The 15,476-nt window shown below is 35.8% G+C and overlaps 1 protein-coding gene across 3 annotated transcripts in view; it reads right to left on the reverse strand.

Annotated features, from left to right (window-relative positions):
• Positions 1 to 10,514, reverse strand: part of LOC107821418 (protease Do-like 7) — a 47,945-nt gene extending 37,431 nt beyond the window's left edge. For 2 of the 3 annotated variants that reach the window (XM_075242448.1, XM_075242447.1), the window contains exons 1-2: positions 10,068 to 10,514; positions 8,098 to 8,168 (exon numbers count right to left, since the gene is read on the reverse strand). In XM_075242448.1, the coding sequence (XP_075098549.1) occupies positions 8,098 to 8,168; positions 10,068 to 10,302 (306 nt within the window). In that variant the 5' untranslated portion in view covers positions 10,303 to 10,514. The remainder of the gene's footprint in view (positions 1 to 8,097; positions 8,169 to 10,067) is intronic. The other variant, XM_075242449.1, reaches the window with a different exon arrangement.
• Between the last annotated feature and the right edge of the window lie 4,962 nt (positions 10,515 to 15,476).

Consider the following 15,476-nt stretch of genomic DNA (forward strand, 5'->3'; position numbering starts at 1 on the left):
CTCACACCTCCTAACCAAGGGCATCTATGTCTCTACTCATCAGGTGTCCGAACCATCTCAGCTTCCATTCCCGCAATTTGTCTTCCATAGGGGCCTCCCACCTTGTCCGTAATAACTTCATCATAATCTTATCTTTCCTAGTATGCCCACACATTCATCTCAACATCCTCATCTCTACTACTTTCATCTTCAGGACATGGGACTTCTTGAGTGACCAACACTCAGCACCATACAACATAGTCAATCTAACCACCACTCTGTAGAACTTGCCTTTAAGTCTTGGTGGCACATTCTTATCACACAAAACACCAGATGCGAGCCTCCATTTCATCCACCCTGCTCCAATACGATGTGTAACATCCTCGTCAATCTCCCCGTTAAACAGACCTAAGATATTTGAAACTATCTCTCTTGGGGATAGACTTGTGTGTCAAGCTTCACGTCTACTTCTGCTTCATGCGTCCCATCACTGAACTTGCAGTCCAAGTATTCTGTTTTCGTTCTACTCAACTTGAAATCTTTAGACTCCTGGATCTATCTCCAAACCTCCAGCCTAGCATTAACCCCGCAGCGCATCTCGTCAATCAGCATTATGTCATCTGCAAATAACCATATACCATGGCACCGCCCCTTGGATGTGTCATGTCAACACATCCATCGCTAGAGCAAATAAAAATGGGCTAAGAGCTAATCCCTGAAGTAACCCCATCATCACTGAAAAATGTTCTGCGTCTCCTCCCATAGTCCTCACCCGAGTTTTAGCACCATCGTACATATCCTTAATTACCCTAGTGTATGCTACTGGAATACCGCTAACCTCCAAACTTCTTCATAGAACCTCCATCGGGACTTTGCTGTAGGCTTTTTCTAGGTCAATGAACATCATATGCAAGTCCTTTTTCCTCTCTCTATACTGCTCCACCAATCTCCTCACAAGATGAATAGCTTCTGGAGTCGACCGTCCCGGCATGAATCCGAACTGGTTCTCAGAAATAGACACACTTCTCCTCACTCTCCTCTCCACCACCCTATCCCAAACTTTTATAGTGTGACTTAGCAGCTTGATATCCCTATAGTTGTTGCAATTCTAGACATCACCTTTATTCTTGTACAACGGAACCAACAAACTCCACCTCCATTCATCGGGTACCTTCTTCGTTGTAAAAATGACATTAAACAATACAGAAAACCGCTCCAGGCCTGCTCGGCCCGCATCCTTCCAAAATTCCACCGAGATCTCGTCTGGCCAGTCACTTTACCCCTGCTCATCTTCTGCATCAACCCCTCAACCTTAATATGCCTACAAAATCCAAAATCTCGTTGGCTCTCTGAGTTCTCCAACTCACTAAGCATGATGATCATGTCTCATCCTTCGTTCAAGAGTTTATGGAAGTATGTCTGCCATCTACGTCTAACACGCCTCTTTCACCAATACCTTGCCTTCCTCGTCTTTGATGCACCTCCCTTGATCCGAGTCTCGAGCCTTCCTCTCTCTAACCTTGGCTAACCTGTACAGTCTCTTGTCACCGCCTTCACCCCCAAGTTCCTCATACAAGCATCCAAACATTGCAGTCTTAGCCATTGTGACCGTTAACTTTGCCTCTTTCTTAACCTTCTTATAACACTCCATATTCGTCTTTTTCTCCTCCTTGGCTGCGCTCCCCACTAGCTTCAAATATGTTGCTTTCTTGGCTTTCACTTTTCCTTAGACCTCTTCATTCTACCAGCAGTCCTCTTTGTGGCCTCCCAAGTATCCATTCGTGAGCCCTAACACCTCTCTAGCAACTTCCCTTATGCAGTTCATTGTCGTGGTCCTCATACTACTCGCATCCCCACTACTCCTCCAGCTCCCTATAGCCACAAACTTCTCCCCAACTCATGAGCTTTGTCCTTAGTCAAAACTTCCCACTAGATATTAGGTAAACTGTATATCGCTCTCTTCTTCCTCTCTCTCTTAATCTCCAAGTCATCACTAAGAGTCTATGTTGTGTCGATAAACACTCGGTCGGGATAACCTTGCAATCAGTGTACAAGCGTTTATCACACTTCATGCAGAGAAGGTAATCAATCTGAGTCTTGGTCACCGCACTCCGGAAAGTGACCAAGTGGTCCTCCCTCTTTTGAAAACTATCACTAAATTGAAAGCTTTAGCGAACTCCAACAACAAAGTTCCTTCCTCTTTCCTACCTCCAAAACCGAACCCACCACGGACATCGTCATAGCCACTAGCAGTCTCCCCAATATGGCCATTAAAATCACCTCCTATGAATAGTTTCTCGGTAAGCGGAACACCTCGCACCACCTCATCCAAATTCTCCCAGAAGTGCCTTTTGACCTCCTCATTCAAGCCCGATTGAGGCACATATGCACTAATCACGTTTAAAGTGAACCCACCAACCAATAGCTTAATAGTGATTAGCCTATCGTTCACTCCCCTAACATCTATCACTAGCTCCCTGAGATCCATATCAACTAAATACCTACCCCGTTCTTGCCACTAGCACCTCCTAAATACCACAATTTAAACCCGTTAACTTCTCGTGCCCTCCTGCCTTAGTACCCACCCATCTAGTCTCCTAGACACACGTTATATTGACCCTTCTCTTCTGGACAATCTTCCCCAACTCTATAGACTTCCCTATCAATGTCCCTGTATTCCAGGACCTAATTCCCAGCCTAGCGGTTCCCTTACCACCCTTGCCCCCGCCCCCGCCTCCGCCCCCGCCCCACCCCACCCCACCCAAGGACATGACCTCGCTCTACCATCACTCACCCCAGCCACAATAATCTATATATTCATCTAAATTGAGGAAACAACAACGAGGTACAAAAATCATTATTCACTTGATATTTGTTAGTTTCACAAAACTTAACTCATAAATTTACTTAAAAGATAACACAAAAGAAAAGACATTATAAAAAGAGAGCGGGACAGAGAATGAGAGAGAGAGAGAAAGAAAGAAAGAGACTTGAAGATGATGTTGAGTCTCACACCGACAATGAAGGAGATGGGTGGTCTCTTTGTATGGGCTTGGGCAATGCTCACCTCTTCAGCTAGCTTTTGGGGTTGAGTTACGCTCAAGGTCCATTTAACATGGTATCTAAGCAGGATCCATCCCAATTTTCTGACGTTGGGCCCCCATAATTGTCCACGCTCTAGATGTCCAGTCCTGGGCGTGGGAGGGGGTGTTGAGTCCTACATCGACAATGAAGGGGATGGGTGGTCTCCTTATATGGACTTGGGGAATTCTCACTTTTAGAACTAGCTTTTGGGGTTGAGTCAAGGCCAAGCTCCATTTAACAGATGAAATGTGTAAGTTTTATGGTATATGTTCCTCCCCGAACATTTGTCTCCTTGATATATTTGACTCAAATAACCCATCAACTTAAAGAAGCCACTTGACACAACAATCTAAGACATCTCTACAACTCTCGCCCTTATTTACAAAAATCTTTCTAACATGAGAAGCATAGATTACGAGTCATGATTCTTTATGTATACATAACCTACTAACATCAATTTTTTTAAATATCGGTGGTATTCGGGCCAATTTGTGCAAATCTCAACTAATTCCATGGGGTACCTGCTACCTTCCACCAGCACAAACACCGAGCGACCCTACCAAGGCTTTGACAGATGTGAAGAAATCACACAATATTTTTGCTTCTGCAAGGATTTGAACCTAAGACCTCATGGTTCTCAACTCACTTCACTGGACACAACCTTGGGTGCAACCTACTAACATCAATATACTTTTCAAAACCCCTTATGCGCCAATCATAAGAAGCAACGTGTGTTTTTCTCTTTGCATTAACTTATATTTTAAGTGCTTTCAAGACATAATTTTTGTCTTCACAACAGTACACCAAGTTGAGCCACTTTACTTTTCGAAAATCACAACAATATCTATTTATGTGTGTAGTGCTCATGTTGCAATAGATGAGTGTGGAATTCAATCCTTCAGATTCCTGTAAAAGATCCAATGCATCTATGGCATTTCTATTACTCAAAAAATATAAGCTTGTCATCATTTTAACTTCACAAAGATAATAAACACTTATCCTCAAACATCTGTGGTTCCTCTCTTTCCAAGTTGTCCAAATATAAATAGTTGAATGTTTTTCCGCAGGGTCTTTGCCACTTTTTCATGTTATGTTCACTTCAGCTCACCACTGCATCTTTCAAGTTCGATGCGAATCGAGGGCTATCTCTTCATAAGTAAAGCCATGTGCTTTATAAAAGCGTGCGCATTAAATAACGACGCACAAAGTGACCCAAAGAGAACTAGCCAGTTCTTTGAATCTCAACTTTGACGAGATGGATTATTATCGGCACTATTGTATACTCCCTCCGTTTCATATTATATGAGGTAGTTTGACTCGGCACGGAGTTTAAGAAAAAAGAAGACTTTTGAAACTTGTGGTCTTAAAAGCTTAAGGGGTAAAATGTTTGTGGGGCCATAGCATTTGTGTGGCTATAAAAGCTTCTCACTAAGGGTAAATGGGTAAAATGAACGAGTTTAAAGTTGAATTATTTTCAAATTTAGAAATGTGTCATTTGTTTTGGAACAGACTAAAAAGGAAAGTACCTCATTTAATATGAAACGGAGGGAGTATTAATAATGACATTAGTTATATTAGTTACTATTTGATCATAATAGTACTTAATTCTTTTTTTGGGGTTACTAAATTCATATATGTTTGGTATATTAAATGTAGTGAATTGTACATTTTTCTTCAAAGAAGAATGTGTTTCACATCTTCTTTTTTCCTTTCAAGCCCCATGAGCCTCATCGCCTTTTTGCACTTTTCACTTAAAAAACCAATGTCATCCGTCCTTGATACTACTTCAACTAGACTGAGAAACATACACCAGATTTGCCATACGGATCTGAAATATAGTACTAGGTGCCGGATAGACTGAGAAACATATACTGCATAGTTGCATACTCTTCTTCGAAGATTGCCATGCATGATGCAGGGATCGTTGAGTGCTATCCAAACTAATCCAACCATTTTTGTTGGCACAAAGATTCCATAGCAGCTTCCATGACCACTGGGGATCTCCCTCTTGTGCTGTTTCCATTTATAGCTCGATTTTACTTCAAAACCTCCATCCTTCTTAGCCATCCATTACAGAGGTTGTGACTTTCTCCACTAACGCCGTACCTTCCACTCTAGAAATAAGTGGACTCACACTCGCTGATTTCCAGTCCTGCAGGTTCCTTCTGAAGCGGAGTTTCTAGATACTTCCACTGAAGCAGTCTGCTATGATGTGGCCTTTTTTGTGAGAAAAACTGTCAAGATCTGATAAAGCTCCTTAAGGGGTCAGTTTTCTAGCCACCACATCCTTGTTCTCCTCCATTCCCCACCCAAATTCTTACCATCACTTCAAATTCATTCCATCATTTCCTTATCTGTTTCCACACCACCACCCATAAGGTGTTGTGACGTCGGTGCACCATTAACTATCCATTTTTTACTTGATTATATCTTTCCACAATCCCTCTTTTTCAGTATCAATTCTGAATAACCATTTACACATAAGGCTCTTGTTATATGTTCTTAAGTTCTGTACTCGCATTTGATATTTTAATCACATTTATCTTTATCCATCAGCATTGACTTCCCAAAGAAAATTGCATCTGTTTGTCAAATTGCTTCCAGAAACTTCACTGGAACAGGGATTAGGGGAGTATGCACGTGGGGATTCAACCTGACACACTATTTACGAGTGACAACCTTCCTTGGAAGAGATATGCCTGGTCGGAGTAGACCAAGTTAAGTTTTACATTGAACAACCTGATCAGAAAAAAGTTGTACATTGAACAAGAAATCCATTCCACAAAAGAAAAATATAAATGCAGAAACTACATTTAAGTGCCAACAACACCCAGAAAGTCAAACAAATTCCTTAGTGTCATCGAACTGGAAAACACCTCAGATATTTCTCTCGCACAATAATGTGTTTTGTTCAGCTAACTGGAACTTCTAAGTTCAACAGACTATGGAATCCATGATAGAGGATTAGTCAACTAATCGATCAACTATATATCAATCACAAACAAGATGAATCGACTATATGAATCCTCTACATTCATTCTGCTCTATTCATCAAATTATTACTCCCTCCATTCCATTTTATAAAATTATTACTATTTGGGGAATCGAACAGCTTTTGCTTTGACCAAAACTTTTTCACTTATCTTTTAATATTTTTAATTATAAAAAATTGTAGTTTATAGTACTTTTTATCTAGTTTCTAGTTATGCAAATTTTAACTTATATTACGAATTTGATGTCCGAATTGAGGCCAAAAATAGAAGGTTTGACCCTCATACTACGAATCCCTTTAATCTTTTTTAGAAGACCCACATTTCCCTATACTATCATAGAAGTCTCTAACCAAACTCCTCGCAAACACTTTTGTTCTGGATAAAACCATTCACTAACCATACTCCTCGCAATCACTTTTTTCCTGGATAAAACCATACTCCTAGCAACATTCGGATCTAATACAAATGTAACAGCAACAAATAAGCTTAAACACAAGTAGCAGATGTTACGTATAGAAAGAGGACTAGTGGACTAATAAAATGATGAATTGCTCATAGTCACACAAGACTCAAAAAGGATGAGCAGATAATCCAAAGTTATTCAGGCACAGCTAAGGCTGAAGTTAGCTTGAAAGGAAACTTCTCTAAGTAAAATGATAGATTTACCATACAACAAGTATTTGTTACAGGGATAGCTACACAGGGAGCAAAGATTTTCTTAATGGATATTAAGAGTTAAAATCAAATGCGAAAAGCAAAAAAAAAAAAAAAAAAAAAGCACCGAGGCCTGCTGGGGACTTAAGAGCAAAGCCGCAAATAAAGCGCGGGTATTAATAAAGAAAGCCTCAAATGTGGAGAAAAACAAAATTAGTATATATAAAATTCTAGAATAACTAATATAAACATAAATAACAATTATATGGACGAAGGAACTTAAAAGTATATACAATTAAGTGCAATATTTATTATTTAGTGTCGCCTCTTTATGACAGTGCCCATAGGTGATAGGTGTATGGCTTAGCGCCTTGTTGATTGTACTGAAGCTGGTTAAGCGAGAAGCCTCAGCTTGTTTTGCACCTAGCTTTAGGGCTTAAGTAACGACTCCTTAAACGAGCCTTTGACAAAAGTGCTTCTTTGGAGAATTCATCAAATACCAAAAGTATACTTCGTTCAATGAGACACAGTTCTATCTAATTGAGCATTGAAAAGGCATGTTACTTCTCCTCTTATCGGTACAACCTATAAACATAGATATGACAATGACACTTTCTTATTCACTAAAATCAAAAGATTCAAAACACATAAACTCACAGTCCACAACAGCCAATTTCAAGGCCTCAGGCAGACTCAACTAAGATCGAATTGTCGGGGATTACCCTGATCTTTCTCTTAGTTCCCCTTGTGAACCTCCAGAGCTCACATCCATAAAAGATATACACAACCACTCCCGAGTCGCATCCTATACAATAGATCCTACACAATCAACTGTAACTTTGCTAATACATCGAACAAGTCGAACCTAGCATCTTTAAGGCCAATTATAATTTCTAAGTATATCACTCGGCTCTTTTACGGTTATAAACCTTCTGTCAAGCTAAAAAGTCTACTCGTAATCCAACCTGTTCACAGAATTAACAAAAAATGTCTAACATTGCTACAGATTCTAGTTTCAAGATTAAGTAATCCTTTTGGCAGATCGACGCAGCTCCATGGAACAGCCACAACCCTAAGAAGCTAAATGTCCATAATTGATATCTATGAAATGCCACGTAATAACGTAATAGTCTTAGTTCCAATAAGGTTCACTTTCGGTATGAGGCACTGAGAATGTGTCTAAGATTTCTCAATAGTGTACCCACGGCTTAGATATCCGAAAAGTTTTCCGTTTACCCCCATTTCATTAAGTACCTCTTCCTAGCCATATCCAGTGAGTCAAATCTAATGTTGAGATAGTACAGATGGAGAAAGAACTGTGCAACCAAAATAAATGCATAAACAAAATCCAACAGTCAAATGACAGACGATGTTTAAGTGAACTCACAGGGTCCCTGTATATGGGGTAAACTGGTATTTCTTCACGGTTCACAAACATAGCTTCCGTCACCACAGGTCCTACAAACAAATGAACAGTGATACATCCATCAAAATACAAAAGTAAGAATTCCAAATTTCTCTCTTGGTTATCTAAACTCAAACTATATGATAAACGGAATGGTGTTTTTTCTTTTTGTTTTCTTTTTTTCATGGTTGTGATGTCAGGCCAGCTTGCGCGCACCTCATTCCACCGAATACCCGGTATCTCCCACCAGGTACCAAGTAACTCTGCCCCACAAAACTTAGGCAAATAGGAAGAAATCATCTAGTGTCTTTTGCTTCCACTGAGAATGATGAATTGTGTTAAGCTTTACTCATTACCCTACTTTCTTAGTACCCATTTAGCATTGACAGTATCTGTAAATACTGAAATTATTATTTGCAAATACTAGTTCCGACAAGATGTTTTGGATTTCAAGTGAAATATTATTTGAACTTCAAGTGGATTACTGAAAGAGTTTTAAGTTTTATGCACATCAGATCACTTAAAGGTAATTGCCAGTAACTGCAAGTATCTCTATTTAATAAGCATGGATGGATAACCTAAAGTAAATGGTGAGTAACTTGCTGCAATATGTTAAATTAAAATTAGACTGATGGTGTAAAATACTTTTGCATAAGCTTAAATCCATTGAAATTGTTGATTGAAGTGCATTTCAAGTTCAAATCTTCAACTTATATGAATTTTTGTTTCCAAGTGAAATTTCATGTCCAAACATGATTTCAACTTTCACAAACATCAAGTGGAATGTTGAAAAAGTTTTAAGTTTTATTAATGACATGTAAAAGTTATTTACATCATCAGATCACTTAAAAAGTAATTGCAGATAATTCTATCTAATAAGCATTAATGGATAACCTAGAATAAACAGTGAGTACCCTGCAATAACAAGTTAAATTATAATGAGTGATGGTGTAAATGTTTTTATAGCTAGTGCATATAACTTAAATACATATTGAAATAGTTGTTTGAAGTGTATTTCAAGTGAAGTTTTTCAAATTTTCAACTTTCATGAATTTTCTTTTTAAGTGAATTTCATGTCCAAACATAATTTTAATTTTCACAAACTTGAGTGGAATATTGAAAGAGTTTAAGGTATATGCAATAACGGTCTAAAAAATATTTACACCCGTCAAATCACTTAAAATGTAGTTGCAAGCAACTCTATTTAATAATCATTGATGGAGACCCAAGGGTGTGGCCTAGTGGTCAATAAAGTGGGTTGAGAACCATGAGATCTCAAGTTCAAATCTCAATGGAGGTAAAAATACTAGATGATTTCTTTCCATATATCCAAGACTTGGTGGACAGAGTTACCTAGTATCTCTTGCTGGTGGAAGATAGCAAGTATGACATTGTATTAGTCAAGATACACGCAAGTTGGTCCACACACCATCGTTATTAAAAAAAAAATCATTGACGGATAACCTAGAATAAGTATCCAGCTATAACCGGTTAAATTACACTGATGGTGTAAAAAAAAATTCCGGCAGTGCATAATCCATATTGAAATAGTTGTTTAAAGTGTATTTCAGTTGAAGTTTTTCAAATCTTCAACTTTCACTCACCAATTTTCAATTTTTATGAATTTTTTGCTATGTAAAGTTCATCGCTGAACATAATTTCAACTGGATTTAAGTTATATACAATGATAGTGTAATGAATTTTTACACCATCAGTATATTTAAACTGAATTATAAGTTAATTATCATTTATGTCGGATTACCACTCAATGTTATTAAGTACAATTTCCTGCAGTAACCTTTTAAGTGACCTGATTGGGTATAATTTATACTCATTTCAGCTTCCACAAACTTTTTTCCACTTATACTCAAATTTTGTCCAAACTCTGCTTAATAGTCACTATCAACACATTAAGAAATAATTTGAGATAAAAGTAAGGATATTTTAATTACCAGGTTTAACAACATGACGATTCGTGAGTATAATTCCGCGACGCTTATCAACAACAAAGCCCGTAGCGGAACTGACACCGGCAGATTCGGTATCAAAAGCTCGGCAAGCGGTGGTTCGGAGCACGACGACGGCAGGAACTACTTTGTCAAGCGCCTTTCGCCAATCTTCTGCCGTAGCGAGGATGTTCTCCTTGAACGGAGGAGGATCAATGTCCATACACAAATCCTCCTTCATTATACTAGACTATATTCTGGTCCTAATTCTCCCTCCGATCACAAACTCTCCGGCTAAAAAGAACGGAGAGTGATTATTCCGGCGACAGCTGACTGGGAGAGAGAAATGCCAGAAAACTGGCGGCGTCTGCGAAGTTGAGTTGGCGTTGACACTGTTTTGAGGGGCCCTTCACTCGTGTGGAAAAAGAGCTAAACATCTGGCAAACAGTGTCAAGAGTTTTATTTGCACAATTAGCTCATATAAAACTCTAATTACACGTAAATGAAACAAAGCTTACCTGTAGTATAACTATTGATTAGTTACTTTAATAAGTTATATTGGGATTACTTATCGTGATATTATTTTTTATTGACTCTTTGATATGTTGAATTAATTTTGGGATTGTCAATTTTACTGATTTGTACTGATAACTTATTCTTGGATTACTATTGCACCCTCTGGCAGGTATAAGTTATTCGGATATTATTTTTAGTCATATGATAACTTATTCCACCATTAGTAACCAAATAAGGGATAAGGCAGTACTAAATTTTACCTCAAAATTACTTTTTCTTATCCATCATACCAAACGACCCCTACGGCTATGTCACGGGGGCGTTCAACCCGAACCAAAAAATCGCACTTAAACGAAAAGTCAAACCAAATCGATTTAAAAATCCCGATTAGGTTTGGTTTGGTATTGAGTAAAAAGATCCAAACCAAACCGACATATATATTTATAATTTATATATGCTTTTAAGGCTTTATATAGAATTTTCTTTAAAAAAATATTTTGAAATACTTAGGATTCTCTTATGGGATGTAATAGAATATGAAGTGCTCCATTTTTATTTACTTTAAATAATGGGTTGTATCATTACTTTCTTATCAAGTATTTTTAAAATGCGTCAATCTCTTTATTCTTCCATATTCATATGTCAATATTTATTAAATTCTTATATATTTTTTCGAATTTGAAATGATAACTCATAATTTAAAATTAAATAGAATATATCATTATTTAGGTATCATATTGATTTTATGTTTAATTATTAAATTCGATTAACTTTGAAAGCGTACATCAACGAAAAATTATTGTTAGGCGGCTAGAAATATATTTATCATCTATTGTTAAGAAAATTCTCCCATAAGAATATTTTAATAGATCATATGTTTGTGAGTTCTTTTAATTTTTACTAAACATATATTATTTACTTATCAAAAGTTTAACAAAGTAAGATTGAATTAATATTCATGTAATTAAAACCCTGACAAAACCGACCCAGTCCAAACCGATATAGTTAATTTGATTTGATTTTAATAAAATCGAATCAATCTGGTCCATATACACCCCTAGTTATATTCATGTGTTCATTCTAGGATAATGCCATGACACATATTATATTTTGTATTATTTTTTGGTAAGTAATTTTAATTTAGTGATACTATCATTAGATTACGTGCAGCCAAATTGTTAATTTAAACATTAGAAGAAAACAATAAAAAACTGAAGAATATGCAACAACAAAAATAGCAAAAGAGAGGATATGATTATTTAAGATGATGTTTTTGAAGTTAAATGAGTATAAGTAATGATATTTATGCAACAAATATTGTAATTTTGAAATTTGATTTTGGAGCAATAATTTCTATCAAGAAACACATGACTCAATTTGAGCAAAGTGTAACTCTCATTTCTCAATCTGTTGTAAATATATACATGTCTAGTAAAATTGCGGGGCTTGAGAATTATTTTCAACCGTATCAAACTATTTACCATTAGAATTTTTTAATGCAAAATTATGACATTTAATCAAAACTAGTATTAATACCCACATGATGTGCGGATAATATTATGATCCTTCTAAATTTTATAAATTAAAAAGAACAAATTATATGAATAACTATTGACATAAACTTAAATATTATAATCCCATATGTAGTCGGTGATACAGGCAAATAAAAATACAATATTATTCAAAAATAAATACTCTTTCTCTTTCAATTTACATAAAATATGTTTTTTATTAGTCTGTTCCAAAAGAATGATACATTTATATATTTGAAAATAATTCAACTTTAAATTTTTTCTTTTACCCATTTTACATATTATGAGAAGTTTTTACACCCACACAAATATCATGGCCCCACAAAACTGTTAGGATCATAAGTTTCAAAAGTTTTCTTTTTCGTTCTTAAATTCCGTGTCAAGTCAATATCTCATCTATATTAAAACTGAGTGAAGTCATGCTATATAGAGTAATAACAAATAAAAATACATTTAGTAATATCTTAATTTAAATTATAAAAATATATTATATTATTATCTCAATATAATAAATTCTCGCATCAACGTTAACTTCTACCAATCTAAAATTATACAATGAAAATTAATATATACATACATGATAATTTATTAACAACCAATATATTCTAACTTTTGGGAGTTACCAACTTCTAAAACAGTTGGATCGTAATTTGCTCAATAATTTTGCTAGTTAACTCAATTTTAACCACACAATTAAAGTTACTTTATTTTAACAATTTAAATGATACCTTTGGGATATAGTTAAGATTAATATATTATAATTAAATAAATATTAACCTACTTCAAAATATTTTTCTTCTACGATGCACATGTACTAAAAGAAGATGAGTTCTTACATGTAATTTTTAATTAAATGAATCTTACCTTATGATTGTTGTAATTCATTTTATTTTGTGTAAATAGCAATTCCAAATAGTGCAATTATATTCATCTATGTGTTTACCCTATCCAAATCTATTTCATTCTAATTGACACACACACACACATATAATACACACACACACACACACACACACACACACACACACACACACACATATATATCGACCCCATCGGTTGCTCGATCAATTAGCTCATACAATTTGAGAGAACATAAATATCAACAACGGGCTAAAAAGTTATTGTCCATACATGAGCCACTAGAGAAGAATCTATCCTCCCTTATTTATTTAGCATAACAACTGCTAGCACTAATAAAAATATAAAAAATATATGTATTGCTTCCAAACAATTGAGATATAAAATAAATTATAAAGAATTGGATAATTAATTTTACCGTAAGGCAACACAATTGACATTTGTTCAGCCGGTGTCTCAGTCGATTCATAGTTTAAAACATTATCCCCAAAGAAATGTATGACCTCAGTTCCTTTATTCTTGTGTAATTTTATGGTTGATCTACTCCCTTTCAACATTATTGGAGGTTCTTTAAACATTGATAGAATCGAACTATATTTATGTGACCATTCTCTTTTTGAGAATCATTTTAAAAGTATTCGACTCCAAACCACATATATCACACGTCTTGATTCTCAAAACTGAAAATGCTAATTGAGCAAGAGATATAGATTTATTTTTAAATTAATTAAAAGTATCAATTTACCCACAATATTTTTATATCCCCCCTCCCCTATATTATTCCCTCTACTATGAAATTTTATATAATTATTTCATTTATATGGAAGTTTTAATTTAAATTTCTATTTAAATTAACTATATAATAATTTAAGTTATATTTTTAAAAAAATTATTTGTTTCTCCGAATTATGTCAATTGTTTATATTTTTTTTAGTTTTATCTATTATAACGGTTTTAAATACGTGTATCTTATTTATATAGTATGACTTAGATCATTAATATTTTAAAAGTTTTCTCTTCTCAAAGATCAAATAAGCCTTATCATTACATATACATCTACTACTGAAATTATTTAATTACATATTTTTTTTCTTTTTTTTATTCCTTGTTCATGTTATTGCATTACCCATAACTTAGAGTTGTTCATATTATAGTCCACAACTCTCATTAATAGATGAATTTAATTTTTCTTTTTCTTGTAATAAAAATTATATTCATTAATTTTTTATTCTACTGCTCAAATTAATATTTAAATTGATCAATAATATTTTTTAGTATCATTTATTTATTATTGTCATGACCCAAATTACCGAACCCGATCGTGATGGCACCTCTCGTGAAGACAAGGCCAGCCAACTAACCCATTTCGCCTTTTCAGAATAGTTAATATTAATAAACAGTTTTAATATGATTAAATAACCACAAACTAAGCAAAAGATTTCTTTATAAAGTGCGTAATACAACCCAAACACAGCCCAAACCGGGGTGTCACAAGTCACGAGCATCTATTAGATTATAAATACAACTACAAGGCCTGAAACATACAAAATCGGACTAATGAACGAAAAGGGATAAAAGCGGTGCTGCGAACGCTGGCAGCCACCTTACTAAACTCTGATAACTCTGCCTCTGATTAGCCATAACCCGCTACCGGGTGAATAAATACCTGCATCTGCACACGAGGTGCAGGGAGTAAAGTGAGTACTCCAACTCAGTGAGTAATAAAGGTAAATAACAACTGAACAGTAAGAAATCACGTAAAGCAACCAACATGTTGTATAGAAGCAGTGTAAAACCCTTTGAGAAAAGCAGTGAAGCTGTGAAATCTTTAGAAATATCTTAGCTCAGTTTAAACCTCTTTTGAGAATGACTTTTTCAACAATTACGTAATGTTTGCAAAACAATTAGTGCCGATAAGCACAGAAAATCAGCCCCTCGGGCACAAATACCACAGTATAATAGGTAAATGACAAGTAAATGTGAAAGATGAACACATAAAAATTCGCCCCTCGGGAAATATCTCAGAACAGTACCAACTCCTCAGGCTACCTCACAATCACTCGTATCAGCCCATTGGGCTCACTCTCAGAATAGTATCAACCCCCCGGGCTCACTCTCAGAACAATATCAGCCCCTCGGGCTCACTCTCAGATCATGATGGGTACCCGCGCTCACTATGGGGGTGCAGACTCCGGAGGGGGCCCTTACGGCCCAAGTGCAATATCAAGTCATCTCGTGGCATCAAATCTAGGCCCTCGGCCTCATATCAATCAAGCCACCTCGTGGCGTATAAAAAGTATCTCAGGCTATCGGCCTCATATCATTCAGCATATCCTCACATATGGCTCTCGGCCTCACTCAGTCCGAAAATCATCACAAGCCCCTCGGGCATTAGTAAAATAGTAGTTCTCAGCCCAAAACATCATTTAAAAATATCATTTAAGTTTCAAATATGAGTAACAGTGGCTGAGTTTGTAAAACAGTAAATATCAACATGACTGAGTTCAAG

Source organism: Nicotiana tabacum, chromosome 21, assembly GCF_000715075.1.
Source record: "Nicotiana tabacum cultivar K326 chromosome 21, ASM71507v2, whole genome shotgun sequence".
NCBI classification, from domain to species: Eukaryota; Viridiplantae; Streptophyta; class Magnoliopsida; order Solanales; family Solanaceae; genus Nicotiana; species Nicotiana tabacum.